This window comes from Vidua chalybeata, chromosome 1 (genome assembly GCF_026979565.1).
Source record: "Vidua chalybeata isolate OUT-0048 chromosome 1, bVidCha1 merged haplotype, whole genome shotgun sequence".
NCBI lineage: Eukaryota > Metazoa > Chordata > Aves > Passeriformes > Viduidae > Vidua > Vidua chalybeata.
Window position 1 is genome coordinate 78,325,057 of NC_071530.1, and position 27,630 is coordinate 78,352,686.

The 27,630-nt window shown below is 41.1% G+C and overlaps 1 protein-coding gene across 1 annotated transcript in view; it reads right to left on the minus strand.

Moving 5' to 3' along the window:
- Window positions 1-26,944, minus strand: part of BASP1 (brain abundant membrane attached signal protein 1) — a 49,626-nt gene extending 22,682 nt beyond the window's left edge. The window contains 4 exon segments of the mRNA XM_053962855.1: window positions 26,647-26,667; window positions 26,669-26,820; window positions 26,823-26,877; window positions 26,879-26,944. Coding sequence (XP_053818830.1) covers window positions 26,647-26,667; window positions 26,669-26,820; window positions 26,823-26,877; window positions 26,879-26,944 — 294 coding nt within the window.
- Window positions 26,945-27,630: the final 686 nt, after the last annotated feature.

Sequence of the window (27,630 nt, forward strand, 5' to 3'; positions counted from 1 at the left end):
CTACCTTTTATTTAAAGTCCATACCAGTAGAAGGTGACGAAAGCAGAATAGTTATGTACAAAATATTGCTGCAGTTACTAAAAGCAGGACCTTCAATTCTTGCCCTCCCTTTCTGACCACTGCCTGTCCAGCAGTCAGGAAATGCTCTCAATGGCCACCAAGTTGCTCAATGCACTGTATGTCACCAAGTTTAAGGGACTGAAATTCATGCAGTAGGATAGAAGATCAGAGATTGCCCATTCATATTTTCACATAGAGAAATACAAATCAGAATACTGATTTACCACTTACCAGTAATAACCAGCTAGTCCACAGTAATCATACTGGTTGTTGAATAAAGGCACTTTATTGTCTGCAGTGTGCACATACCTCTGTGAAAGAGCTCTGTGTTGGGGAGATTGCTTCTGAACTGCTACTCCACTCTTCCCAAAGATGTCTAAGTAACTTCCCACACATTTTATTTCTCTGTTACTGCAAAAGGCCATGCAGCATGGGGCACATTGCCCAGATCTCACTTGGATGGATGTGAAGCATTGTCAAATGCATCTGCCATGGTGAAACCAGGTCAATATGTTTGTGGCTAATTTAAAAGTGAACTGCTTGGATTTAGGATTTTGGGAGAGGGGCAGCAGCTCATTTCTTTTAGGCACAGCATTAGTTAACTTTCTGCAGCTAAGCAGACAATCAGAAAAAGACTCCCAGGATTATAAGGATCATGTATCCATGGTGATTTTAATAAGAAATCTTACTTGCAGTAGAATAGATAGAAGCAAGAAACAGAATCAGGCTTCACGGATGATTTATTTTAGTTCATCTCCTAGGAAGTAGAATGTTACTGGTTTGATTTGAAGCCAAAAATTGTAAGCCTGGATCAAGTTCCTGAGGTTCAAACTCAACTATATTCCGCTCTCAAGAACCAGGACACTGTCTTTATCTTGAATATACCAGTTCTCTTTGATAAATTGCTTATAATGTACTAAGCCAAGTTTTGACAGAGTCATGCTGTGAACATTAATTTTATCAACATAAGTATCTTACTTTAACTGCCCTGTTTCTTTTCCTGCAGCTTTCTGACAGAGCAATATTTATTGTACTTCTGTTCCATCCCAAGGCCACCAACATTTAAGAGTGCTCAGGTAATATATATATATTACCTAATATACCTAATATTGTATAGCAGTGAAGCTATTTGTGATGCTATTTGATGCCCATTTTGTTTTCCCTGTTGTCTACAGCTATATTTTACTCAGTGTCCTTGCTCAGTCAAAAAAAAAGTAGAACTTGATAGAAAGACTTGTAAGAATACAGAGAAAAGAGACCTGTTTGCATTGAGACTGACTCTATAGGGGGGAGATGCCATGGTTAGAATTTTAGGCTTGAATGAGCTCAGACTGGAATAGAAATTATGTTAAGACTTCTGAGAAAAGGACTCTGACAAATGGCAAACCAGCAATGAAATGTTTGCATTCCTTTTACAAGGTGCAATGGCTCTGTTCCCATAGCTACTGTATGTTGAGATTGATGATGTAGCTACAGCAACAGAGCCAACATCCATGTTCAGTGTAAAATTCCTAAGTCATTACTTAATTCTTCTTTTACCTCCCTGCAAACTTCTAAAAGAGGAAAAAAATAGGATTATCTTGTTCTTTGAATGAATTAAAACTTCGCTAAAAATATTAGAAGATCCACACCAGACAGCTGGCACTAGAACATGCCTCTCTGACACAAATTGCCTCATCCCATGATTCCCCTCTCCACACTGACTGAAGTCCATTGCTTTTTTGCTAAAAGAGAGCTGTCTCTGCCTTCCTCAGTGGGTGATGTTTGGCAGTCTGCAGCTCCTCCAGGTCCCACAATATTCAAGTGCAGCACATAGTCACTTATAAGCCAATCCTTCCATTGGGTATATTTGGTTGTTTCTTATCTCCCACCACCCACTATGATTTTGAAGATAAACTTCTCCTCAGAAATTCTGCACTTTTTCATAGCATTTGTTTGCTTCCACTTAACAGTGCTAGTTTCCAACATAAAAAGGGAAATATTACATCAAGCACAGAAAGCGTTGTTTAAAGCCCAGTCTTTTAATTTTCAGCATGTTGTTTGCCATGTGATTGCCAACTGGATAATGTTTATCAAGCCAAGGGCATATTTTGTTATGTGTATGTAAAACTAAATAGAAAATAGTTTAAATTTAAACCCAGTATAATGATTTCTGATTTAATATTCAAATTCAAGCCCCATCAAAAACAAGGAATCTCTTCTAGGGGGATGTATATTGGGTCCTTAAGAGGAATAGACAGCACAAGCCTTGATTTCCTAAGGATCACATACAAAAATATGCCTTATCTCTACAAAATGCCAATGTGAAAATACCATCAAAAGTGAGCACCCTGAGCTCTACCTAATTTTGCTTCAATGTCCTACTTAAAACTGAGGGTTTTTCTAAGCTACATAATCTTAGTCAAATGGTCAGTCTTTGCTATAACTCTAAAAGGATTAAGCAACACTTAAGCCCTGATTTACCATAAATTAATCTGTAACTGTTGATTAGAAGAGCACTAAAGCAGTTTTATGTTAGTCAACCTTAGAATATTCTCAATTAGAAAAAAAAAATCCTCACTGTTTAGAAATAATCTCACAAGAGTCCATAAGGCAGCAGATTCTCAGTGTAAATATTTAAACTTTTAATAACAAGATGTTTAGGCATGCTCATAAATCCATGTGTGGCATAACTACCCAACATCTACACTGACATTGCTAATTTTGGTTCGTGTGGACAGAAGGAAGGCTCAAGTAAATACTGCAGAGCATTTTTTTCCATACTCTGTCTTTCTGTCAGGTCAGAATTGCTAAGCCTTTCAGAGACATTCAGTTAATGTCAGGAAAAGGTTTTTTCTGTCTGAAAAGGTACAGCACAGGTAGCGCGTATGCAAAGTTATTCCTTCAGCAAGTGTTATTAGTCAACAGTTTTACGTTTAAAAAAAGTGAAAAAATAATACAAACACTGCCCAAGTTTCAGCATTTTCAGGGGAGAAGATGACCACACAGATTCTGAGAAGTGACCATTTTGTAGATGAGTCTAGTGTGCTTTTTCCCTCCTCCCCAGCATTACAACATATCTTTCCCACAGCCCGGGGCACAGCTTCTGAAAGAGGAAAGTTTCACAACAGGCGCCGGCATACCACACTGGCCTGGGATGGCAGAAATGGTGCAGGAAGTGAAACTACCGTAAGTTCACAAGTTTTCTAATATACAGCTGAATATAGATACCATCTAGCTGGAAGGAAAGAAAGAAATGTAGAGTTGATTGGGTTCGTGCAATGCAGTGAGAGAGAGAAAAACTCAGAACAAAGAGTTTATGGGGTTTTAAATCACTTTGCAGGTAGCCAAACTGGTTGACATTCCACAAGTATTATGTTTTGTAAAGAGAATTTACAAATAATATCTCTCTTTTTTTGTTGTTTTGTTGACAAGCTGTATGAGCTTTGGGCAATCTAACAAAATTAAAACCTTGTAGTCACCAGGTCATCACTAAACCTGGTGTTGTAATACCTTTGAAGTACTGCAGCAAAACTCATTTAAACATCTAAGGCCAGCTATCAGGTTGCACTGGCAGAGTTCTCAATATCTACAAATTTAGGATGATTGTAGGGTTTGAACTAATTAACAGCAGAACTGGAGATAGGCTGCTCCACACAAGACCTGCATACAAGCAGCCACTCAGGCATGACTGGAATTTCAATCAAAACCAGGAAAGGCTTCCTGAAGCACAGAAGTATTTGCCACTACCCTGAAAGTAACAGTTCTGAGGCCAAAATGAAAGAGTAGGAGACCATCAACATTTTCTTTCAACACTTGAGATTCTACCTGCATACCACAATAGTGTGAAACACATCTGGTACAAGCCTAAGCAAGGAGAAAAGAGGATTCAGAGGGCATTCTGCTGCTTCCAGACCTAAATACAAACAGATTTTCACCTCAATTTTAACATCAGATTCTCAAAGAATCAACAATCTGGATGACCAGGACTTCTTCAAGCTGCGTCTATCCTATGAAACCAACCACTACACATTATAAGGAACTGGGTCTACCACATCTGGATTTGGCTTGCTTTATTGCCTTGAAGAGAATTTGATGCAAACAATCCCCATATGACAGAAAGCAAGCCACAGTTCCAGAGAAAGCTAAGGTTCCTTCTTGCACATCGGCTGCTGCAAGAGGATAGACAGGAACTCAAAATGCATATAAACTTTTCAATGTAGTGACAAACCCTGTAAAAGTGAAGTGCAAAGCTGCAAAATAATTTGCTGTGGGATTGCCCTGAATATGATAAAAGAAAGGAGTATCACTTCTTTCTGAAGGAGAGATGGAAATTACTGCAATAAATTGGATTTCAATGCCAGAATATCAGTATGGAGACTAACAATAAGGAATAAATTGTTAATTGTCAGTATCCTCAAAACTCAACACTACCAAGATATTAGTTTTTTGCAATATAAAATAAATTTAGAAAAAGAAATCCTCCAGATTCAGGAGAACTTAAAAGTGGCACTCTCTCATAGAGGCACCAGTTTTATTTTTAAAAGCAGTTGTGGTATTTATTCCACTGTACACAAGAAAAATGCCAGATCCAGGACAACATTTCTTCTATTCTTCATTAAATTTATTCCTTAAATTTTACACACTGATTCCTGGCATGATTTGAAGGTTTCCCATCTATCTGAATTACAGATTCTGGTGTGTCCAGCATTAAGCAGGACTTTCTCACAGGAGTGCAGTGGACTTCTATTGCAGCAACAGAGACTCAGCACAATGATCTGAATGAAAAAGAAAGTAACACCTCACAGACACAGTCAACCCTATGACTTCCATCCTGAATTTATTTTAAGAAATGCAGTAACTTACTCTAATTCACCTGTGGTAGGAGAAAGGTGTTTTGCATACAAGAACATCAGAGCCACAGCATAATTTGATAAATATTTTCACAGCTTCTCAAGCAAGCAACTGTCACCCTCTGATCAGTGTATCAAAAATGAAGCTTATATAAATGGGAATGAAAATTCAAGTATAAACAGAAAGTGGTCTGCACCCATCCAGTAAAACTAGCAAGAGAATTAATCGGTATTCTGGTAAGGAATCTGCAAGTGAGAGAAGCAGTATGGAGGATCATCCCAGAGGCCATCCCAGTAGCTGTGACATAGTTCTAAAAAAGTTTGCAATTTTAAGTGATTCAGCCTTCTTGTGTCTTAAAGTAAAATTTTAAAAGTGCAAAAGTGATGTGGACAATATTTAATCAGTATCATTTTAAAGGAATCTGCCATGTTGTCATGACAAAAAAGAACTTTATTCAGACATCTCCATTTTATATATTCTTCTTTTTGTGTGCACCAACAGATTAGAACAGAAAGTCTTTAAAGAGTCAAATGGATGCAAATGCAAACTTACTGTTTACAGTGAGTGGTCTGAAGTGACTGCAGGAAAACTCATTATTACTCATTGATGACAGTGGTAGCCATGCAGTGTTCCAGGAATGGGAAGGAAAATGAGGAGTTGCTGATGTGGGTGAAGTCATTCATGTATAAGGACATATTCCAAAAGGCAAGATGCAAAAGTGATAACTGAAATTGCTCATTAAACATCCTAAGAAATGACATTGGGAAAAGATCATAACTGATCTAGAAGCTATCAAGAGATGGCTAGTCTGATTCACTTTCCATGCTTAATCAGTATTTTCAAGGTAAAAACTACAGAGCTTCGTGCAGTAGAGCAGGGCTGAGCAAATTCATGTCTCCCCACAGGTCTGTGAAACTGTGTTATGTAAGTTCTTTCCAGTCTACATACCTCAATTATTCACTACTTCCAACATACCAAGAACACAGGATATTTTCTCTGTATCCAAATGAATGTAGTTGCCAGCTAAAAGTAATTCTTTTCTCCAGCAAAGGAAGTAATCCAGATATAGAGACTTCTGCTTTGAGGTACTCATTTGCACCTCCCACTTGTTGGGGGAGGTTGTGGGGGTGTAAACTATCACAGAAAATTTCTTAACCCATGAGAGGATTTCAGCTCAGTGCAGCTGAAGATGTGGCTGATGGTCAAGGAACAGAAGGAGCTCCTTGCTGACAGATGTACTGCACTTGTGCACTTAGTGTGTGCCTCCTGGGCTCCACCCATTCCTACAGCCCACAGTGGAAAAGCTGATCCCATAAAATATAATACATGTAAGAGAGGATTTAAAATAAACCAAAAGTAAGGAAGGATCAGTATTTTTGAGATGCTGCAAATACACAAATGAATCACTGCCAGCTGGCAGGCTGGTGACCATACAGCCTGCCAGAATAAACTATCCTGTGCCCTGGTGCAAGGCTTTGGCAAGCTTTGCAATGTCTATTGGTATATTTCCCATGAGCCTTGGCAGCACCAGGCAGTCTCTCACCTAATCTGCATCCAGGCAGGAGTGAAAACAGGGAGAGGGGATGAAGGAGAACAGATGAGCATAAAGGGAAGCCAATGGTCAATCAGGGGTCTGGGACTACCTTGCAGCATGTGGGAGGAAAAGAAGTAAAACTTAGATGGGAATTGACTGCAAGAAAATCCCTAAGATCCAAAGACATGCAGGATTTGGGAAAAGGTTGAGGAAATGGCACAAGAGGGATTCTTAATGACAGGGATGCCTGTGCCAATAGTTCACTACAGAGGGTTCAGCACACTAAAGCAATGTATTTGAAAGAAGCTGTTGCTGTGATAAAGAATAGGACAATTGTGACAAATTGTAAGAGTAATGTCACAGAGCAGAAACACAGAAGCCCCAGACAGGGGAAAATCACCCTGGTAAGGGACAAGAAGAGACGAAGTTCTAGCCTGAGAGTCCCTGGGTGAGTACAGTCTTACCTACCTTTTGGTTTGGAAATTGGGAGGTGGAGGGGCTCAAGGGGAAAGAAGATAAAAGAGGAAGCAAACTGTTCAAGGAAGCAAGGCAATCCTTGAGTCATACAAACAAATTTTGGTCTCTGTTCCAAACCCCACTGAGAACAAGAATAAGTGCTTTGCCTTCTTGCTGCCTTGCAAAGATACACGAGGTCCTGGAAACAGCTAGATTTGGTCTGGTACTGAACAGGAGTTAAAACCATGGAGTTCTGTACAGTCAAACTTCTCCCTACCAAGCCTTTCTCATCTGTGTTTTTTTCTTTCCCATTATTCAAGCTAGTGAAGAATTGTCCATTATGCTGGTCCAGTCCCAAAGCAGTTGCCCAAGAGGAACAGAGGTGAAACAATCCCCAGTACTGTAAAAAACCACATATATTGGCAGACAGCAATGGATTAAATACAAGCACAGGGTTCATCTGTTTTTCCATTCACTCTAGTATTTAATTCTACTAAGGTTATCTTACATAAAGAGCTCTCACTCACTACTGTAGGGGGATATTTTTTTAAGTAATTCCAGGATATTTTCACTGTGCTGCTTTTTTTCTTTTTTTCACTCTAATGGGAAATCCTTACACATACACACACACACACACATGCACACACACATGTGCGCGCACCTCAATTTTAAGAAAACATGTCAATTCTTTTATGTCCTTAAGGATTTGGCAAACAGGAAGATTTTTCAAGCAGAGGAATGGCCAGGAAGCAGCTTTTAGGTTTATGGAGACAAAGGCCAGTGACATAAGGCACATACACTTTGTACTACAATTGCCTGCTACTGAATTTTCACAGTAGTTCAGTGACTTGATTACATAAATAGTGGAAATAAGAGATCAAACAATTCCCAACACAGCCAATCTATCTCTGTTGTATGAAAAATCAGGAATTGGCAAAAGATAATGTAGGAAGGTTCTAGGTTTAAAAGACAGCACAACTCCAAATTCAAAGTTACTGGCTCCAGTAAAGTTGGCTTAAATCAATTTTTATTATCTATAACTTTATGAAATATGCTCAGCTTCACTGAACACCTGGTATTTAGGATTCTGGCTATACAAATAGGAAAGGCAGTAACTCAGAGAACTTGTTTCTAACTCACATTTTCATCTTTACTTTGCTTCAAAGAAATCCTCAGAACACTTTCATTGCTGTCATATCCGAGTTATGATAAACATGTCCAAAAATTATCAACTAATTATCTTCAGTGGGTAATCAGGAGTACTGACGAACGTGACTTTCTCCACCAATGGTAGATGTCAAGGCTTCTCATTTAGGGATTTAAGTTTGCTTCTTAAGATACTTGGCAAGAACTGCAACACTACATTTGCAATTTTTGTAAAACCTAGAGAACAGAGTAAAATCTTTTATGTAACAACGATGTGTTTCAGAGCACTAGGCCTTTGGCACAAGGGCTTCACAGAGGATGAACCAAGGCTTCAAAATACCATCTAACCCAGGCATGTCACTCCAACTGAATTCAAATATCTGCTAACCACAGCTAAGTTACAATCCCCAGCTCACACTGAAGGGATAAAAAGAAGCAACAAAAAGGTAGGAGTTAAAGCATCTTCTATAACAGTTACTTGAATATCTTAACCAGATGGTTTGCCTTGTTGCTTAGCCAAGGCAGTTCAACAAAAAAGTCAGAGTTTCATTTGCAGTCTAGGAAATGAAATTTCAGGTGTCAATATGTAGCAATCTTCAGATGTGATAACATGATACCCTTTTCCTAGAAGCATGGTAAGGGAATTGTAAATTGCCACCATATTTCATCAGAGGGAATTCTAAAATAGCATCTGCAAGATACCCTGTGCAGTCTTGAAGTACTCCACAATTGTTGAGGTAGCAGCCAGTTGAAAAATAAAACATATTCTCATCTTTGCTTTATTCTTGATGTGAATGATATCCTTCTTTAAGCTACTCTACGTGTTGTTCTGTGCAAAAAATTGGGCTATTTGTTTGAAATAGAAATTCTCTGTAGAGTGAAAGAACATGTTAATTTTTAATTTTCTTTCAAGATGATGTAAGAAACTTCTGAAGCAGTACAAGTTACATGTACAGTTGAAATGGAAAATAGAAACATTGTTCCAAGAGAAAGAGGAAACGGCCTCAGAATACTTAATGAATTTTCCATGCATTGCTTCATCTGACCAGTTGCATTACTCACACCATACAACATGCACTGCACCTTCTCACCTCCCAAAACTGTACATATTTTAGACAAAAAGAAAATTAAACCCATGTAAAGTTAAGAAACTGCAAGCCCCTGAAAACAGGTGATTAGCGAGTCTTATCAATTACACTCATAGCAGTGCTAAATTTGGAGAAGATCTTGCTCTGAGCTTAAATAGATATTAGTGAGGTATTTGTCTTTGACCTTCAGCATTATTTTTTTATTTCTCTGCTAGAGTACTTCATAGGAGAAATATCTGTACAAAAATTGTACTTGTTAGCTAGGACAGCACACACAAGCCAGTTGTTGAGGCCAACAATACCCCTGGAGCAATGCTTCGGCGCTAGACTGCGGAAATAGCAGAGCAACCCAAATGAACCCAGAATTTCAAGGGAGAGCTCTTTATATCCCTCTAATTGGGTGGACACATCAATCCTTGTTAGAGCACCTCAGTGATTCATTTGTTGTTTACTGAAGCATGTGCTGGAAGAGTCCACTGGCATGCCTTTAAGGGTCACAGAGAAGCCTCTTCCATTGAAATTAAAAATCTAGTTGTCTTTAGCGGCTTTTTAATAAACAGGATTTTCATTTGACCCACATTAAAAGCTTGCTTTGTTGTTGAGATTTAGAAAGAAAGGTTTGTCCTCACAAAAGAGCAGAGGGAGCTGGTAATATTCTGATTAGATTTTTTCAGTGATTATGTATTATTAGCACTTGAGTTTCAGATCAAAATTCATATAGCTTCTTCCTTGTCTCAAGAAGTTCTTCTCAAAAAGTCACCTTTCTTCCTCTCAGAGGCAGGAGCTTTTATACCTACTGGAGTCTTTTTAACAAACAGCTTTTCAATCAGACATGCTAATGCAGGTAAGTAGCTGGAGTGCTCCAAGGCCTCATCAGGCACAGGCTCACACAAGACCGCCCGCAGCGCCAAGGCACACTGCCTGGCTATAACACCAGCTACACCAGGTGCTGGTGGTCGTGTGGCTACCCAAAGCACAGCATGGGCTAACTTTTTGTGCATTTGTGGGGCTGCTTGCATGGTTTCTGCAGATTGCTGAGCCCTGTGCTGCCATGCAGTTCTAGCATGTACCTTGAGCTAACTCAAAAGCGCTGGCGCATCACAGAGCCATCCCAGCAGCACCAGCAGTGTAGATGTCTGAAAAAATTCACAGGCAGAAGGAGAAGGAAGCAGGTTTTGATGCAGCAGCACAGTTGTGCAGCTTGCCCAGCAGGACCATTGGGTAAGCTCTCAGGCACCTCACACCTCCAGTGCTGGGAAGCTTCCCCACCAAGAAGCCATGTGGCATCGCCCAGAGGTGGTAAGGTCAGGAAGTTTTGTGAAGACACAACCTCAAGTCAAAAACTGGTTTTTTTTCAGTCTGTTTCCCTTGACCGCTTTTAGTATTTACATCAGGGATGATATGCTAGCCATACACTTGTTATCTGAGTGTACATCACAGTTTACAGAAGCTTCATTCTTTCACTCAATGTGAGCTTGGTTTCCAGAAGCAAATCCACTAGAAAACAGGGGTCAGTGTCCTGCTCCCTTTAACAGAGGGAACACTGGTGTGCTTTAACCTGCATTTATGCTGACTAGCTGTGCTGAAGGAATGATACTGGACCCATTAACACTGGTAGGATGGATTCAGTCTCTGCAGTGCCACACATATGTAGAAGTGTGCAAATGTAAGGCAGCAGGATCTCCATCATTACTGTCATCTCTCATGTTGCCATTTGGTAGTTACTCAGCTTTTTAAGACTGAAGAGGGTCCATTAGATTTTACAAACATTTCTGAAAAGCTGTGTGTGCAAAAAGAAGTTTTATAATGAAAGATAAAACTGGTATGATTACCACTGATTTTTTATATAGTGCTTTTATTCAATTTAGTTCAATTGATAAGAATGGAACAAGGACACTGACTCCAGGCAAAGCAATACTGAAACTGGTACTGAAGGCAGAACTATGGGGCACAGAGAAGTATAACATACTGGTGTCCACGCTAGTGGAAGCAGTAGGGCAAAATGCATATGAAATTCTACAGGAGGTGGTTAAAATTCTCAGAAAGATAAAATTAGCTCCCACGGAGCTTCCTCATGAATGTGGCTTATGGTGCTGCTGTGAACAGAGCCAATTCCTGCACTTCTAAAGCTACCAAATGCATGACGGACAGACTCCCACTTTTATGGCTGCAACATAAACAAGCAGAAAGCTGTAGATCTGATGGATGAGGCTGGTCCAACTATTCTCCACTTCCAGATAAAATCAGAAAATGCATTTACTTGCAGTTTGTTTCTCAAAAAATCCCATCAATAGGCCTTTCTTTTTACTGCATTGCCTCAGGGCATGGTAGAAAAGACTTCTCCCGGAGTTTTGGTAGGCAGGAAGTGTCCAATGAGTTACTGCATGAAAAGACAATATGATTGCTGGGCTCACCTCATAAAACACAGCTTTACAGAAGAATAGCACACTTACCTTGCTGTCCTGACAAACTGTCTCATTTTTTACTAACAGTGCTAACTTCCCCTCCCTTGAGCAAGTGGTACCGTTTTCCTGCAGCCAAATGGCTGACACAGTAGACATAAATACAAAACCTTTGTACAAAATGAAGTGCAGATTTACAGCTGCTTCATAAATACGCTAAGTGAGAAATCATAAATTATGCTGAGTAGCTTTCCACAGGATAAGACATTTCAGAAAAAGTGCTAAGTTCCTGTTTACAATAAAAAGGATTTCTTAAACCAGCACTGGTGTAGCAATTTGTTATGTGCAACATGTTTTGATTGCTGCTTTACTGAACTAATTCCATCAAGGAGTACAGCCTGTAGTCTGAACAACCTGTTTTGTAGTGGGAATCAAGAATTACAGATGAAACCATCAAGCTAAAATACCTTTTATCTTTTGAAGCAAATGATAAAATAAACAAAAAACTGAAACAAAAACCTCACAACTCCTTTGAAGAGATCATAAATATGTACTACTAATTAAATTATAGGTCCCTTGGTTAAAACTGATGGAAATCCCCCCTAACTCCCTCCAATCAGCATTAAGCAAGCACTAAGAAACTTGAAAGTCTGAACCCAAGTTTCCAGTTCAACAGAACAGTTTGATAATAACAACCTACTCACTATTATAATTATACAAATCAAAAGACAACATAAACTAAGAATTTAGTGAGCCTTCTGCAACCCTATTGAAATGCCAAGATCACAATATCCCTTGAATGGTCTGGTTCCTGGCCAAGACACCAAAGTGTTGAATGGTCAGAGGCATCCCTTTACTCACCATACCAGTTTACTTACACCTGAGTTTTACACATCAATCTTCACTCAGATGTAAACAAAAGGATTGCATGATAAACCATAAGGGTTATTGCTTGCTTAACAGGAAACTACTTTAAAAGACTCCAAAAAAAAAAAAAAAAAAAGAAAAAAAGCAAGCTTAATATTTGAGTCAGTCTTCATTTACACAAAATAATGGATGAAAGAGATAAGAGATGCAGACAGTCATTAAAGGTTACAGTCTGAGTTAACTTTAACTCAGTTCTGATTTCCCATACTGGAACTCCCTTGCAAGACATACAGTGGTCTTCAGGCACATTTAGCCCTTCATGACTTAAGCAATTCACTCATTATATTTTAAAACAAATGCATTTTATTAGAAGACTTCACAATTGGGTTTAAAGTATAATTATTTTTTAAATTTCATAATGTGATGTTTCCATGTTCTAGTCACAAAATTAATCGTCTTACAAATGTGAGTTTAGATGAAAAGCGTGCTTAGATGAAAAACATTAAAAATCTTTACAATATTGGAATGAAGGTGTATTTAGGTGATACAGCTAAGCCAAATGAAATAGTTTGTGGTCAAGTGGGACAGCCACTGCCAGTTCCTCTTCCTTTGTAACTGGTCTGGCTCTTAGCTGCGCCTTGTGTGAGGTGATTCAGTTCACTGAGCTGTGAGGAAAGGAGCCCAGCCAGAATAAAAACAAAACAAACACGGGAAAGCATGAAGCCAGCCCACCCCATGGAGCTGCTGGTTCAGGTCAGCTGTCATACCTGCATCCTTGAGGTGGAAGCATCTCCCACATATCTACCTAATATCTAGATGGGATTAGTTCTCAAATAAAAAAAAAAAAATCACAGACATTGTAATGTAAATTTTAAATGTTCACATTATGTTTTTGCATTTAATGTAAAGTAATGGGACCAGCTCTGTGGGTAAAATTCATGCTAGGCATTTTAATTGGCAGCTGGGGACTTGAACATCTTCCCAGTAACTCCTACAAATAAAATACTGCAAAACAGCATAAGGAGTACATATTTAATTATGAATTCAAACAAAGACATTTTCTTTATACTAGAACTACATGGTAAAAACCTGTTGCAGTCTCCCAAAAGACTGGAATTTATGGCATTTTTATATAAGCTTTCACAGTCAAACAGATGAAAGAGGGTCACTTTTTTCTATAAAAGAGCATGTTTCAATTCTCCCCTGCTGCTTTTAGACTTGACTCTGAGTTTTCAACACCTTGGTGAGGGCTCAGACCAGAGACATTCTCTTGCCAGTTGGTACTTTGTATAGCACAGAGCAGACAGCTCTATCAGTGGAGGCTGAGCCTGACCCAAGCAAAACAAGATAATATTCTGCTGAATATGTTTCATAGGAGACAAGACTAATACACCAGCTGAAGTCAGCAAGAGTGAGGGTTTGCATCATGACTGTCCATGTTATGTATGTCTTTCTTTAATTAACTCTAATTAGTCCATAGGCTTTGTGTCATATTGCATGGTTTAGGTCTTAAACCTAGAAACTCTTATGAATTGTACTCTCTATTAAGTGGCTAGATACCTTACAGTAGAAAATGGAAATGTTATTACAATCACAGAATGGTTTGAGTCAGAAGAGACCTTAAAGATGATCTGGTTCCAAATCCCCTGCCATGGGCAAGGACACTTTCTACTAGACTGGGCTGGGGCTGGGACATGCGCAGCTTCTCTGGGCAACCTGTTCCAGTGCCTCACCTCCCTCACAACAAAGAATTTCTTCCTAATATCTAATCTAAATCTACCCTTTTAGTTTAAAGCCATTCCCCCTTGTCCTATCCCTACATGTCCTTGGAAAAAGCCCCTCCCCTGAACCCAGGATGCAACACTCTCCTGCTTTCTTATAGGCCGTTTCAGGTACAAAAAGGCTGCTCTATGGTCTCCCTGGAGCCTTCTCTTCTTCAGCCTGAACAACTCCAACTTTCTCAGCTTGTCCTCATAGCAGAGGATATTGCAGAAAGTAGTCTCAAAAACATACTCTAGTACTAAAAAACAAATATGAGTGTTGATTTTTAAATTCATGTTTATTTCCCTTGGCCCCTTTCTATTCAATAGAAAAGGTTTCTGTAAAAGTGACTAATTGCGTCAACCATATCTGACTGATATCTATGAGATCTATCTTTACGACAAATCAGACCAGCTCTGAGTTTAAGCATCAGTATGCACATAATACTTAAATACAAAAACTGTTTTCTAGGATTTATCAGCCTGTAAATGAAGTTCCAGCATGTCATTTTTAGCCCTTCATCTTGCTTACCTGTTGCTTGCCCGGCAGAGCTCCATGAGGCAGCTGATGAAACAGGCTTGGTTGGATTACTTGTGAAGTTTTAACAAAACCAGATTAACCATCAAAACACAGCTGAAGGCAGCTCTGCTTCAGGGTGCTGACTCAAACCCAGGACCAGCAGTGAAATCCCCACAGCCACCCTAACCCACAACCCTCATTCAATAGCTCTCACGCAGAGATCTCCCATAGAGAAGAGGGCACTGCCTGTTTGTACACCACTGCACACTCCCCACCTACCATAGCACATGCTACTGCATAGTAGCACACTCTTGCAGAACCCAGTTTATCTAGGGCACACTCCTTTTCCTCACTGCCATAGTTACTAGGTGTGCTCTTTCTCATGTACAGGCCCATGAACTGGAAAAAAAAAAAAAAAAAACCATTCCATTTTGCAGTACTTTGTGTCAGTTTATATGAGCTTATCAATATTAATAAGACCTAATGCCCAGGATTTTGTTTCCAACCAAAAGAATTCTAACCTAAGACATATTGTTTTCTGACCTATCTTCTCAACATGAAAACTGCACTGCTGCACACACTTACCTCGCACAGATTAAAAAGATAATGCTTCTTCCTCTTCAGGCAGTAGAAAACTCGCCTTCAACATTGATACTATCCAAATGAACCTACCACTGGTTTCTCAAAGGAAGCAAAGAGAAAGGCAGAAAAGCAGACAGATGACAGAACACTGGGATTTAATGTTCTGGTAAGTGCTTTTGTATTACAACTGCAAACACAGGTGTTTTATATGTTTTATATATATATATATGTATATAAACATAAATCTCAATCACTGCTGCCCACTCAACCACACAAATTACAGTAAAATTCTGGTGGCTCACAGCTCTGACTTTATTAGTGCAACTCAATTAGATTGAAATCAGATACTCACTGATCAACATGAATAAAACTAGAATCAAGCCCACCACACTAGTTCTGCTCCTAAACATACCTCCCTCTTGGAAAGGTTCACGTTAAAAAGTGCCAACACACTGCTGTGCATGATTTGACATCCATACGTTACTGAATAATCTAACAATTAGCAGCTAAGCGAAGGTGAGCATTCCCTTATCTCTAATAACACCAAGACATGGGCAACTAGCCAAGAATCTGGTAATTAAACAGAAAAACACAGGCAAAATCTGCAAGTGCTTCTTGAGAGTACACTATGTCCAGTAAGCACATACGGAAACTCAATACCTCTTAGGTTGCCCTCAGGTAGGAAAAGATTGATTGATTGATTGATTGATTGATTGATTGATTGATTTCAAACACACAGTCCAAAGTAGCATGGATGTAGCCCCTGGTATTGAGCCAGGAACTTCAATGGCAGCTGCCCACCTGCCCACAAAAGATAAACTGCACAAAGATATTTGTTCAGCTAAATATTATGTTTATTCAAAAGCATTTATGAATACACCAAGGATGTCTTTAGAAATTATATTCAAGCTACAGTTATTATACCATTAAGTTTCAGTCACCATCTGTTGAAAACATGAATAGCCTTCTCCACTCATCTGTGGAACAACCCAGCAAACGTTTCTACAGCCTATAGATTAAGTAACAAAAGACATCCTAGTGTCATATCAATTAGAAGTATGCAACTTTCCTCACAAAATTTCATTCTGGGCTTGAAGAGTAAAATTTTCAAACATACACACATGATTACTTATCACTGTCTTGAAATAAAACTTATGACCTGAAAAGCCTCAATCACTTTTGTAGGTTTTACTGCCCTTCTTGCACATAAGCCCCATTTTGAAGAATAACCTCAAACTCGCAGTCCATTTAAAGAATTCTGCCAAAAGTACTATGAGAAATCTCCATTTAACAACCAATGCTGTTCAGCATCAATAAACTAAACAGCCTTTTGCCAGCTCTAGAAAAGCCTTATTTGTGTATTTATTTACAGCATATACCATGTCCATAAAGCATCTTAGCAGAGGGTTCATCTTTGGATCTCAATATTAACAGAGCTCAGACACACTGCCCATAAATCAGTACACTTGGCAAGGATTTTATTTCAACTGAACTAATTTCTCTGCACTCAAGAACTAGCTCACTCCAAAGGTTCCTTATGTCCCTGATCACACAAACCACAAGTCTGAAGGATACCTCTAGAGAAGAAGTCAAGATATTTCCTCTCCTTGCCCCAAGGCAGAATGAGTCATATTTAAGTAATCTCTCAATGGTTATTTCTTACCTAGTCTTAAATTAATCATTCACTTCTTTACACTGCACAAACCCAATGTGTTCATTTCTTCCTTTCATAGGTCCTGTTTGATCACTTTTATTGTTTACATGTGCATCCACTTGAACATTAGCTCTCTCTTATGTGGCATGACCCATGCAAGTAATATCTTTAAATGTTCAAAGCACAATATAAAAAAGGAAATTCTTCAATGTCCATTTTAGGAGAGTTAAAAGGCAAATTATTCTATTCTAGTTCTAAATACTTAACATAACTAAGGAATGGACCTCTGTTATCCTTGTTTTCCCTTTCTTGTCAACAAAATCTTCTTCATGGCAATTCTGACCACATATTCCAAACAACTACCACATACTGTCTTTATTAGAAATGATTCCACAGACAAGGAATTTTTACTATGATTTATTAATTAAAAATTATTTTAATTATTTTAACTCAGCTTACTGATCATCTGTCATCTGTTACAGAGCAAAGAGCAACTATTTTTCCTCATGGAGTCCAAAGTTATCTATATGAACAGTGGAAATCCCATTTCTTGTGTACAACTCAGTTACTTGCTTGTTCTTAAGTGACAGAACACAGAAAGACGACTCCTTGTTTTCATGAAAGGCTTTAATGTGATTGTAAGCTGCGAGATGTATTGCTAGGATAAAATATTCCACTGTGTTAGTTAAGATGAATTCTCTGTATTTTTTGTTTCATATGAAGGTATTCCTAGCTGTGACTCTGTAACTTTGAAATACAGTCTCTTAGGAACCATGAGCAGATTTAACCACAAATAGCTAAATGTGCCTAGATACATGAAGTTATATTTAACTATCTCCCTAACTAATTAGATCAGGGGACCAGAATCATATGGCTAGATAAAAGATAAGGATAAAACAGGGCACTTGTAATAATTAAGCAACCTCTTTGGTCTTCTTTCCAGAGCAGGGAGTCAATGAACATCACTAGTGCAGCAGCTGATGACTTCCAACCATGGATGCAGTCTCACCAAAGCCACTGTTTTTTGCAAGACAGCCCAGAGGGCTTCCTTGGACAATCTGATTTTATTTGTTTGCTTTAAGAAGACCAGAGGAGCTCCTTCCCAGAAGGAATCCCTAAGGTTGCTCAGAGGTGAGGTTTCCAGAGACAGCGGGGTGAGACAGGCAAGAGATTCAAGCCAGGAACCTGAAGCTTAGGAAAAAAAACCTTAAAATGCTGTGGTTCTACTACCAGGTAGTAGACCCACAGTCAAATTCCAAGGGTGCTAAAAAGGAAGTTTGGGACTAGGGAGGACTCCAGATTTTCATTCCAATGCACAAAACTTCTGCATACTTGAAACAAGCATTAGTATTAAAAACTTGAAAGGGCTTGTGGGCGAAGATCAGGCTGTGAATAAACCTTATATTTATCTATTATTTTGGCTCTATTAACACTGTAAGTTTTCTCTGTGTATGGAGTCAATTAAGTGAGATGATTAGCTGTAATTTTAATGCAAAGAATGTCATTTGAGAGGATTTTTTTGGGAGCACAATATACAGCAGATGATCTAAATCAATACCCTTCGATTGCCTGGCCCCCTACTAAGGGACCCTCCACAGAGACCAAAGGCTATTTTGTGTCTTTACCCTATAGCTACAAACTTGTCCTTTAGAATAAGACACATATATCTGTCATCATGAACTCACTTGGCTGAACATGCCTTGATGGCATCATAGTCAATGTCCACAGCAATCACATTGTCATCTCCATCATGTATAGATGTTATGTTTTATTTAGACACAATTAAAATCTAGAGCAATTAGAAGTGGATCCAAATAATGGTTCTCTATAAAAGAAGCCCAGGCCAGTGTGACTGTGACAGCTGCTGGCCTTTATGCAATACGCAACCCAGAACAGCCACAGCTTGACAGACAAGCTTTGTCTTTTATAATAGCAAATCTTTCCCCTAAAACTGTGTTCTGGATGGTTTTTCAACTCACTAATGCAGTCTAATTATGAGCTTGCAGCAATTTAATTGTCTACAGGATCAAACAAATCTAGTTCTTCTTGAAAATAAGACACAATTCAAGCTATCACAGAAGGGCTGGGTTTGCTGGTGGAATTTTTTTTTCATTTAGTCAAGAGCCACTTTTGCTTAAAACTGAAACAGTGTATAAAAAGGAAAAATTCTCTCCCCTCTCAGTCAGTAGAGGAAATCACATTAATATTTCTTCAGCTGCTAAGAAGTATAAAACTGTTGAATGCTTTCAGCTGGCAGAGCTCCAAGTTTTCCATATATTTACAGGATTTGCATGAAATCTTGTTTAAGACCAAGTTCTCATGTTGATATGATCTTACTTTAGTGAACATCTAGATTTGGGAGCCATATGCATGCAAACCATTGTGGTCTAGTACCATGAGTTATAGAGTTTAAAATTAAAGTTTTACAAGCAGTGGTTCTGGACTCATACCTCCGCTCATTACATATGCATGCCAGCATACGACTAAGTTGATGGCACAGATCTTCCTGTGTTCTGCATGTCTGCTAATGCACACATTGCCTTTTACTGTGTGATTGTCAAGGTGTTCCTTGAAATAGGCTGAGCTAGTTCATAGTTAAAAATATGGACTTCTAGAAAGGATAAGCAAGGGAAATGGCTACATAGCCACCATGATAATTTAATTTAAATACAGATAAGTGAGCTACAGTAACATGGCAAGGAAGGGCACAGAGCCAAAGCTAGATGAAAAATTAGTTTGAAGATAACAAAACTTTTTTTAATGGGATACATTTACAAATATGGACAGAGAAAATACAATGTATCCCAACAGGTTAGAATACAGTTTCTAACAAGAAGCATTTAAAATAGCTTCTTCAGGCAGGAGAAAATGTGCCAAACAACTTGTTTTTTAAGTAGAAAGGAAATAAAAGCTGCTGAGATAAATATTTCTATTCTCAGTCTGTAAATTTACTGTCATTGTTCCACAGAAAACTCCTGGACAGACATTTTTTTTTTTTCTCAACCACAAATCTGTCAAATGCAGAATTTCCTTCATTCTCTATCACCTCTTTGTTTCAGATGATGAGGCACTCGGATGTTCCTCACAGGGTCAATGGCTGTGGAAGAGCATGCAATGCAAGCTCATTTCCCTCAACACCGTACTCCATATATCAACTCCAACTCAGAACACATATGGCAAGTATTTAAAGACACAATATTTATCCTGCTTAAGCATTTGTCATCTGTTAACTGATATGCTTGCTCTTCTCCATAATGTCTTGGTAACAGTGACATTCCAAGAGATGTTTGCAAAAACACCTGTAGGTGATTTGCAGTCCAGTTTGAACCCTTGGTAACAGAAGGTGCCTCAGCACTGAAGGCCACTTTCAGTACACTGTGGCACAGCGGATTGTCAGAACAGTGTGCTGTTCAGTGGGGAATGAGACACCATAAGGAGTGCCACATTCCTATTGCTAGCAGCACCAATAATTTCTTCATGAATCTGTCAGTCACTGACTCATCCACAGAAGAGGATGACAGCTGAACTTTCAGTGACCTTATAATCATTCTAGTGCTTATAAAATTATACTGTAATATTAGTTTTCTTGAGCTCTGTTGAGGCTTCTACTCACTATTACACGAATAGGAAAAGAGTGCACTCCAGTGAACTATCATATTTCAGTGCAGTTCTTACTTAGCTTGGCTCTGAAAGTATTATTCATTAAGGTAATGTCATCCATTCAAGGCAACTGGATAGAAAGGATGGGCCACTATGCAGAAAGCTGAATGTTCCTCTATATATCACTAGGGAAACTAGCACTGAATAAATCATTAAAATGCACAATACTGGTGGAACATCAGATGGCTACAAGCAGCTAAAAAGGTTTCTGCTGGTACCTCTTCACCGGAGGATGATTTTTTTCCAGAGAAACATCTCTGAGGGTAGCAAATGAGAAAAGGGAACAGCATATGGAAGCAGAGAATGGATAAATTCCTCTTACTAAAATTCTCTCTTGTGAGCAATACCAGATCCTTCAGAAAGAAGATATCTTCAAGGACAACTTGCCACTCTCCTTGAACTCTCACATCCTACATGCAGCATTCTAGGGCTATCAGAAAGCTCTTAGCTATGATTGCTGGAGTTACATAGAGCATGTGTGGACTGCAAACAGGAAAGGGTTTCTACATTTCCACATTTGCTTTGTTCTGCTAATTTAAGCGTCTGAATTACAGGCTCAGGGGCTATCTTGAGCACTCAGGTACCCTACAGAAGTGTCACAAGCTCCTAGTGAAAGCTCCAAGTAAATTAAAATTGCAGACTAACAGTACTCTCCTACATCTCAAGCAAAGTGTGGAATGGAAGAGCCTAGAAAATCTGGCCTGATTTTGAATTTTATCCTCTGGAGAACTTCTGTCTCCCTTGCTTTACAAAGCCTGTAGATCTGAAAAGAAAAGCAAGGGCCAACACGCATCTTTCACCCTCTCTTCAGTGACACCAGCTATTCCCAGTGCAGAATATACATTCACTGGTGCAGGGTTTACATGCAGGGCTGAGTGATGATGCTGGAGGAAAATGAGCCCCACTCTCTCAGCACATCTAGTTAGGAAGCGTTGGTTACAGCAGCTAGCACATCTTCCCCATTTGCTAAAGTTTTTCTGGTGACAGCAAGAAACCCATAAGAACTGTTTCCACCACCTCACATCTCACTGAATTTGCCTTCTCCCACCAGATCTGCACAATTAGCAGCAAAAGTCAATCATGCACTTACCAGCACTGGCCAAAATACAGCAACTTTGTGTTACTGGAAACTTTGTGTATGAAAGGAAAACGTAGAAATAATCTGAACACCTCATCCAGTGGTGACAGGTTTCACCCTGTCCTTTTCCAGACTCTTAATTTTATACCACCTCTAGCCTGTTTTTGTTTTTTGTTTTCGTTCTCCGCTAATGACGCGCTTCACTGCCTTGAGGAAGGATGATTACAGGAAGCTGATGTAGTAATTCTCTGGCTCCAGTCTATCTCAGACAAGCACATACCAAAGCATTTCTCAAGGTGTAACTCTTCCATGTTGACTATGTTTGTAATTGGCTTTTCACTGTTTTATACATCTTGATTTGTGCATGTTTGGCATGTGTTTTTCTAAGGTAGGAAGATGAGAGAAACTTGCATCAATTCTAGCATTGTTGATCCATTCTTTGTTTTGTCTAACTTTGCTTCATTTCTTCTCCACAGTTCAGCAATCATCTTAAATTTGTCTAGCAGATGCATATCTACAGGATCCCACTATGTGACCATCTACTTCATTCTAAAATAATTCATCACATCAAGATGTAATTTTGAATATGAGCCCCTCCATCACCAACCAACCACACAAGGAAAACAGTAATAGCAGAAAATAAGTTCAAAAACTATAACCAGGCTCTGTCCTTCTGCAGGGGTTGTGTTCTGCATCCCATTGAGTATTTAAAGACTATTGAAACAGGAGATAGCCAGCAGCCCCCTGATTTCACTACTCGTACAGAACTTCCATTTGTCACACAATGTCATGATGGCATAGATTTCTGTCATTAAAATTAATTCTTGGGAAACTGTCATTATAGCTACTAGGCTTTTGCCTGAAGGAAAAGATTATGCTTCAACAGTGCATTCATCTCCTCTTCATGCCAAGGCATCAGTAGTATTACAATCACCATCATGACATCATCCAGACAGGTTGGTAGCTAAGGCCCAGTTGTATTATACATTCACTGTTGTATCGTTCGTAAGGATAGTAAGTCTCTAATCAAAATGAAGATACTGCCATCAGTCCTATAGTTTACATGAAGTACCAGGTCATGCTGCTCTGAACAACTGCTAAGGCAGTGTATGCAAAATAAAATCTTTTGAAAAGACGTTCAGATTCCTAAAGGTCAAAAAAAAAAAAAAAAATCTCTGGATCAGCAGATCATAATCGTATGTGGCACCACTTACCAGGCTAAAATCTAAACTATGCAACGTGATTAAAAAGCATGTGGCTTTCCCAACGCTATTGCACTGTTGGCGTACTTGGCAGTAGATACCCAACAAGTCAGGCTACTTACAGACTACTTCATTCTATTCTGCAGAAGACAATACCAAACACATCAAAAGAGATCAGATTATGATTTGTATCCTAAGACATAAGGTTTTTATTAATAAAACTGTTTCCTCAGAGTTAAATTCCATTAACTGTACTTAAGACAGAATTATTACACATCTTGCTCCCAGGCAAAACCTGACCATTCCACATGTGTTGCAAATCAGTGTCTCTTTACATTTATTGGTGTTCAGACGAAAGCCAAAGGATTTCTTTTCAGATTCTGGCAAGTCAGGAATCTTTCATGTTTGAGGAATCATATTGCTATCAATCTATTTCTATTTTAAACTTATGCATTTTCATACCAAATAACCAGTAGATACATTTTTATATTAATCATATTTCTCCATCTTGAAGTAAGAAGCTTAGGTGGCATCACTTTTAGGGAAGAGAGCTGTGAGATACAAGATATTGTAAGGAAGACTTTAAAGTCCTTTCTATTCTGCATGAGGTTTCCCCCCTTCTTCCCCCTGCATATTTTTTTAATCTTGAAAGCATTTCCTACTAATGCATGAAACCCCCATTATGCTGCATATGGTTTCTATTATCAAGTCTATAATGCTTTCAGGAATTTCTTTGATTTCTCTAGTTGTTACCTCATTCTTTTCATTCCTGATTGACACAGAAGCAGCAACCCAAGTCATTCCTAAGTATCTTTCTTTAGTTATAAATCAGTCTCCATACTTCTGTAGCGTACCTCAAAATGGCTTGCCTTTACTACCCTAGTATGAATAAAGGAAAGGCCTTGAATATTGGCTGATTATTATACTCTTCACTATGTATTTGGAAATCATTCTGTTTTCTTATTTGAAGAACTAGATTTTGCCCATTAAATTTACATTGCACCCATGGACACTACGCTTACACCTATGCACCTAAATCAAGACCTGGGATTTGTGCACAAACCTGTACAAAAAAAACTGTAGAATACTCTTCATAGAGATGGAACAACAAAAAAAAAAAACACCATACAAAAGACCTCCAAAATTCTTGTTTTCAACATTAGTAAATTAGTGCAAGATCAGCTTTCCACGGCAGATTTCCAAATAATTACTAACTCAATGGTAGCTGAGTGTCTAAAAATGTAACCACACGGAACTCACCCAAGATTTCATGGGAAGGCCTGTTTCTACCCTGCAACCAGCTCCTTTTTTTTCTAGGCTGCTCGGTGCATGCCATTGGGCCATGGGTGGGTGCCGGCACAAGGGAAGAATTTACCATTGTTCAGATGGAAGCCGTCGTGTACACAGGAGGTTCTGCTCAAGGACTTCATGGTTCACTGCATGGGCCAAAGCTACCAGTGGAACACAGCACAAACAGAAGCAGCTTCACTTGGAAAATACAATTTATTCCACGGACTTGGTTTTGAACGATCAAAACATGAATACATAAGCTGTCTCCAGGTAAGGACTGGAGACAGCTCTAGACATGGCTCAAAAATTATGGAGGTTGCATACTCTGTAGTCTTAGGGTAAGGGTATGCACCAAAGATATTACACTTTCTGAAATAAATCAACCTTGTATCACCATCTTGCTTCAGAGGGTGTTGCATTTCAAATGCAATGATGTATGGAAGAGGGTGGGGGGGGAAGAAAAATATTTCACCTGATCATTGCTTTAAGCAATAACATGAACAGTGATTTTACCATTTTTACCCTTTTAATGCTGATTTTCACTGGAAATTATACACTCAAGAGATTCAAATCAACAGAAAAAAACTGCTGCATGATTGCATTTTGGCAGCTACGTACAATTTCCCTGTATTACACAATTAGCTATTTCATACATGAAGCATACAAGAATAGACAAAGCCACCATGAATTTCCAAAGTTTTGTGTTTATTCTGTCTACAGATCAGAGTTGATGCTCCCTGGCTAAACTGAAACAGCCAGACAAAAGGAAAATATCCACTGCACACAATCCACTAGCAAGGGGATCACAAAACAAAGCTTCTCCCTCAAATGAAGTTCTGTGAGACAATGAGTAGACAGCAAGTGCAAAAACCTTCGGCCATGTCCTTGCTACTTCGTTTTCCCAGTACCCTAAATGTTGCCCAGAATTCCCAGAAACACCCTGAATACAAAAGGATTGTGTCGGACAAGGTATCTCCCCTGGAGAGAGCAGTAGCAGCAGATGCTGCATCTTCCGTCAGTATGGCACTCCCACTCCAGACTCTCCCTGGCTTAATGGGGAACATCTACGCAGGAAAAAATCCCTCAGTGTTTGAAGCCTAGCCACCAGTTTAGGTGGTGCCTGGCAAACATCTGGCAAGCAGAGAGGGGACATTTAGACATATTTTAGGGCTCTGATGGCTTCTTCAGAAGAGATCTTAATTGGAAACACTGGAAATATCAAGTAATTGCTATGCAAGGGGCCTTGGGGTGTATGTTTTCTAGTGAATGTTCATCACCCTCGAGGGGAAGCAATAAAATCCACTGCCATCGCCTGTTTAGCAGCCCACTGGCAATATTCTTTTGTCAGCTTTAACTCCAGCCTGACTAACACACTAGTTGTCTTCTGTTCAGAAACTGTCATTAGCTTACAAAATTATACATTTCAAACAGGCTTAAGCATGCTCCCTCTAAAAAGAGATATATACCCGAATTTTGGACAAGAGCTGGGAAAGAGTGGTGAAGAAGGAACAGGCACCAATGCCAGCATCGAGACGCAACAATTCGAACAAAAGAGATCTCAAGATGTCGCACTAACACGCACGCACACAATCTTCCTCTTGATAGATTGCTTCCCCTCGGCAGAGGGAGATGCTTCAGGAGAGCTCCCGCCCGGGCACGCAGAGCACGCGTGTGTCTCCTAGACGGAGCCCGGCAGGGAGCACGTCCCTGCGGCGTGGCTGCTCCGCGGGGCTTCTTACTGCGGCACGTACACGCAACTCGCCTCGCCCTCTTTGCTCAAAGCGACCCACGAACGACCCCACGCAGCTGCAGAGGGACCCCCTGCCCCCCGTCTCCTGCCCCCAAGGCCAGAGGGAGGAGCGGGGGCGGGTGCTGGAGCCCGGGGCGTGGGAGCTCTGGGGGCACCCGCGGGCCCCCTCGCCTGCCGCCGACCGAAACCCGCTGCGGGCAGCACGGCCGGCCTTTTCCCCTTCCTAAATGCCAAATTTTGTGTGGTGAGGTGAGGGGGGGGGCACGGGTCCGCTCCGCCATCGTGCACAGTAATAGACGCCAAAGCTAAGCCAGGCGCAGCGCGGGGAAGGAAAGGTGCCGGGGTACCGCTGGTTCACCCCGATGAACCACGCCGGGGCTGGCGGGGGGAAGCGCCCGGGGGTCGCGGCGCAGCGCGGAGCCTTTGTTCCGCCGCCGGCCCCATCCGCGCCACCGCCTCCGCGCATGCGCCGGGCACAGACAAAGGCGCGGGCAGGGCGGCGGGCGCTCCCCGCATCCCCCTCCGCTCCGCATCCCCCTCCATTCCGTACAGCCCTCCACCCCGCCCCGCATCCCCGCTCCACTCCGCACAGCCCTCCACCCCGCCCCGCATCCCCGCTCCACTCCGCACAGCCCTCCACTCCGCCCCGCATCCCCGCTCCACTCCGCGCCTCCCCGTCGCTCCGCATCCCCCCTCCGCTCCGCATCCCCCCCTCTGCTCCGCATACCCCCCCTCCGCCCCGCATCCCCCCGCGTGGCGCCCACCCGGCGTGGCAGGAGGGTGGGGGTGTCCCGGGGGTGTGCGTGTGTCCGCCTCCCTTTCCCCCGCGTGAGCCGCCACGCCCAGCTGAGGCGCGGGGAAAGCGCCCTGCGGGAGCCGCGTTTGAAAGACACGCGTGTGTGTGGGGAAGAGGCGACACGGCGGGTCGGGAGGAGAAAAAAAAAAAGGTCGACGGGAGTTGTAGGTTTCTTTGGTGGGGGGAAAACGAGAAACCAGAGGGTTGATGGGGACCTGTGGGGAGCGGGGGGCGGCAGTCGGTGAATATTCATGGAACAGGCGCATCGGGGCACAGCGCGGCGGGCGGCAGCGGCAGTCCCTGTCGTGTTTGACGGCGGGTCCGTAGCCCGTGATCGGGCAGCCGAGCCCCCGAGCCCCGACGTGTGCTGCCCAGCCAGGAGCAGCGCTTCAAACCCGCCGGCGTGTCCACGCGCACGCGTGACCGCGGAGGCAGCGCCGCTTCCGCGCCGCCTCGCCGGGGACAATCGCGTTGTCGCTGGCCACAATGGGCAAGCGCCACTTCCCGCTCCTCGCCCGCCCCGACGCTCGCCGCACCCCGCACAGCCCCCCCCCCCCTCCACCAGCCGCCCGGACCCCGCGGTCCCCCTGCAGCACCGCCGCCCCCCGCCCAGCCGCCCTGCCATCTTCCTGGCGCCGTGCGTGCTCTTCTCCCAGCGCTTCCTTTCATGGAGAGCTTGGGGCATCTTTCTTTTTTTTCTTTTTTTTTCCTCTTTTTTTATTTTAAATTATTATTATTAATTAAGCAGACTCTCTTTGGAAACAGGCTAAAAGCACCGAAAAGAAATTGGGCATAAACCACTATTATTCCCACCACACCCACCGCTACCCCCACCCTTCCCCAAGAGAGCCTTCCCGGGCATTTAAATCTCACGGAATCGCCTTCGGTCCGTTGTATGCCTCGATCCCGCTCCTAGGTGGTCCCCTCTCGAGGAATGGAGCTCCTCGCAGCG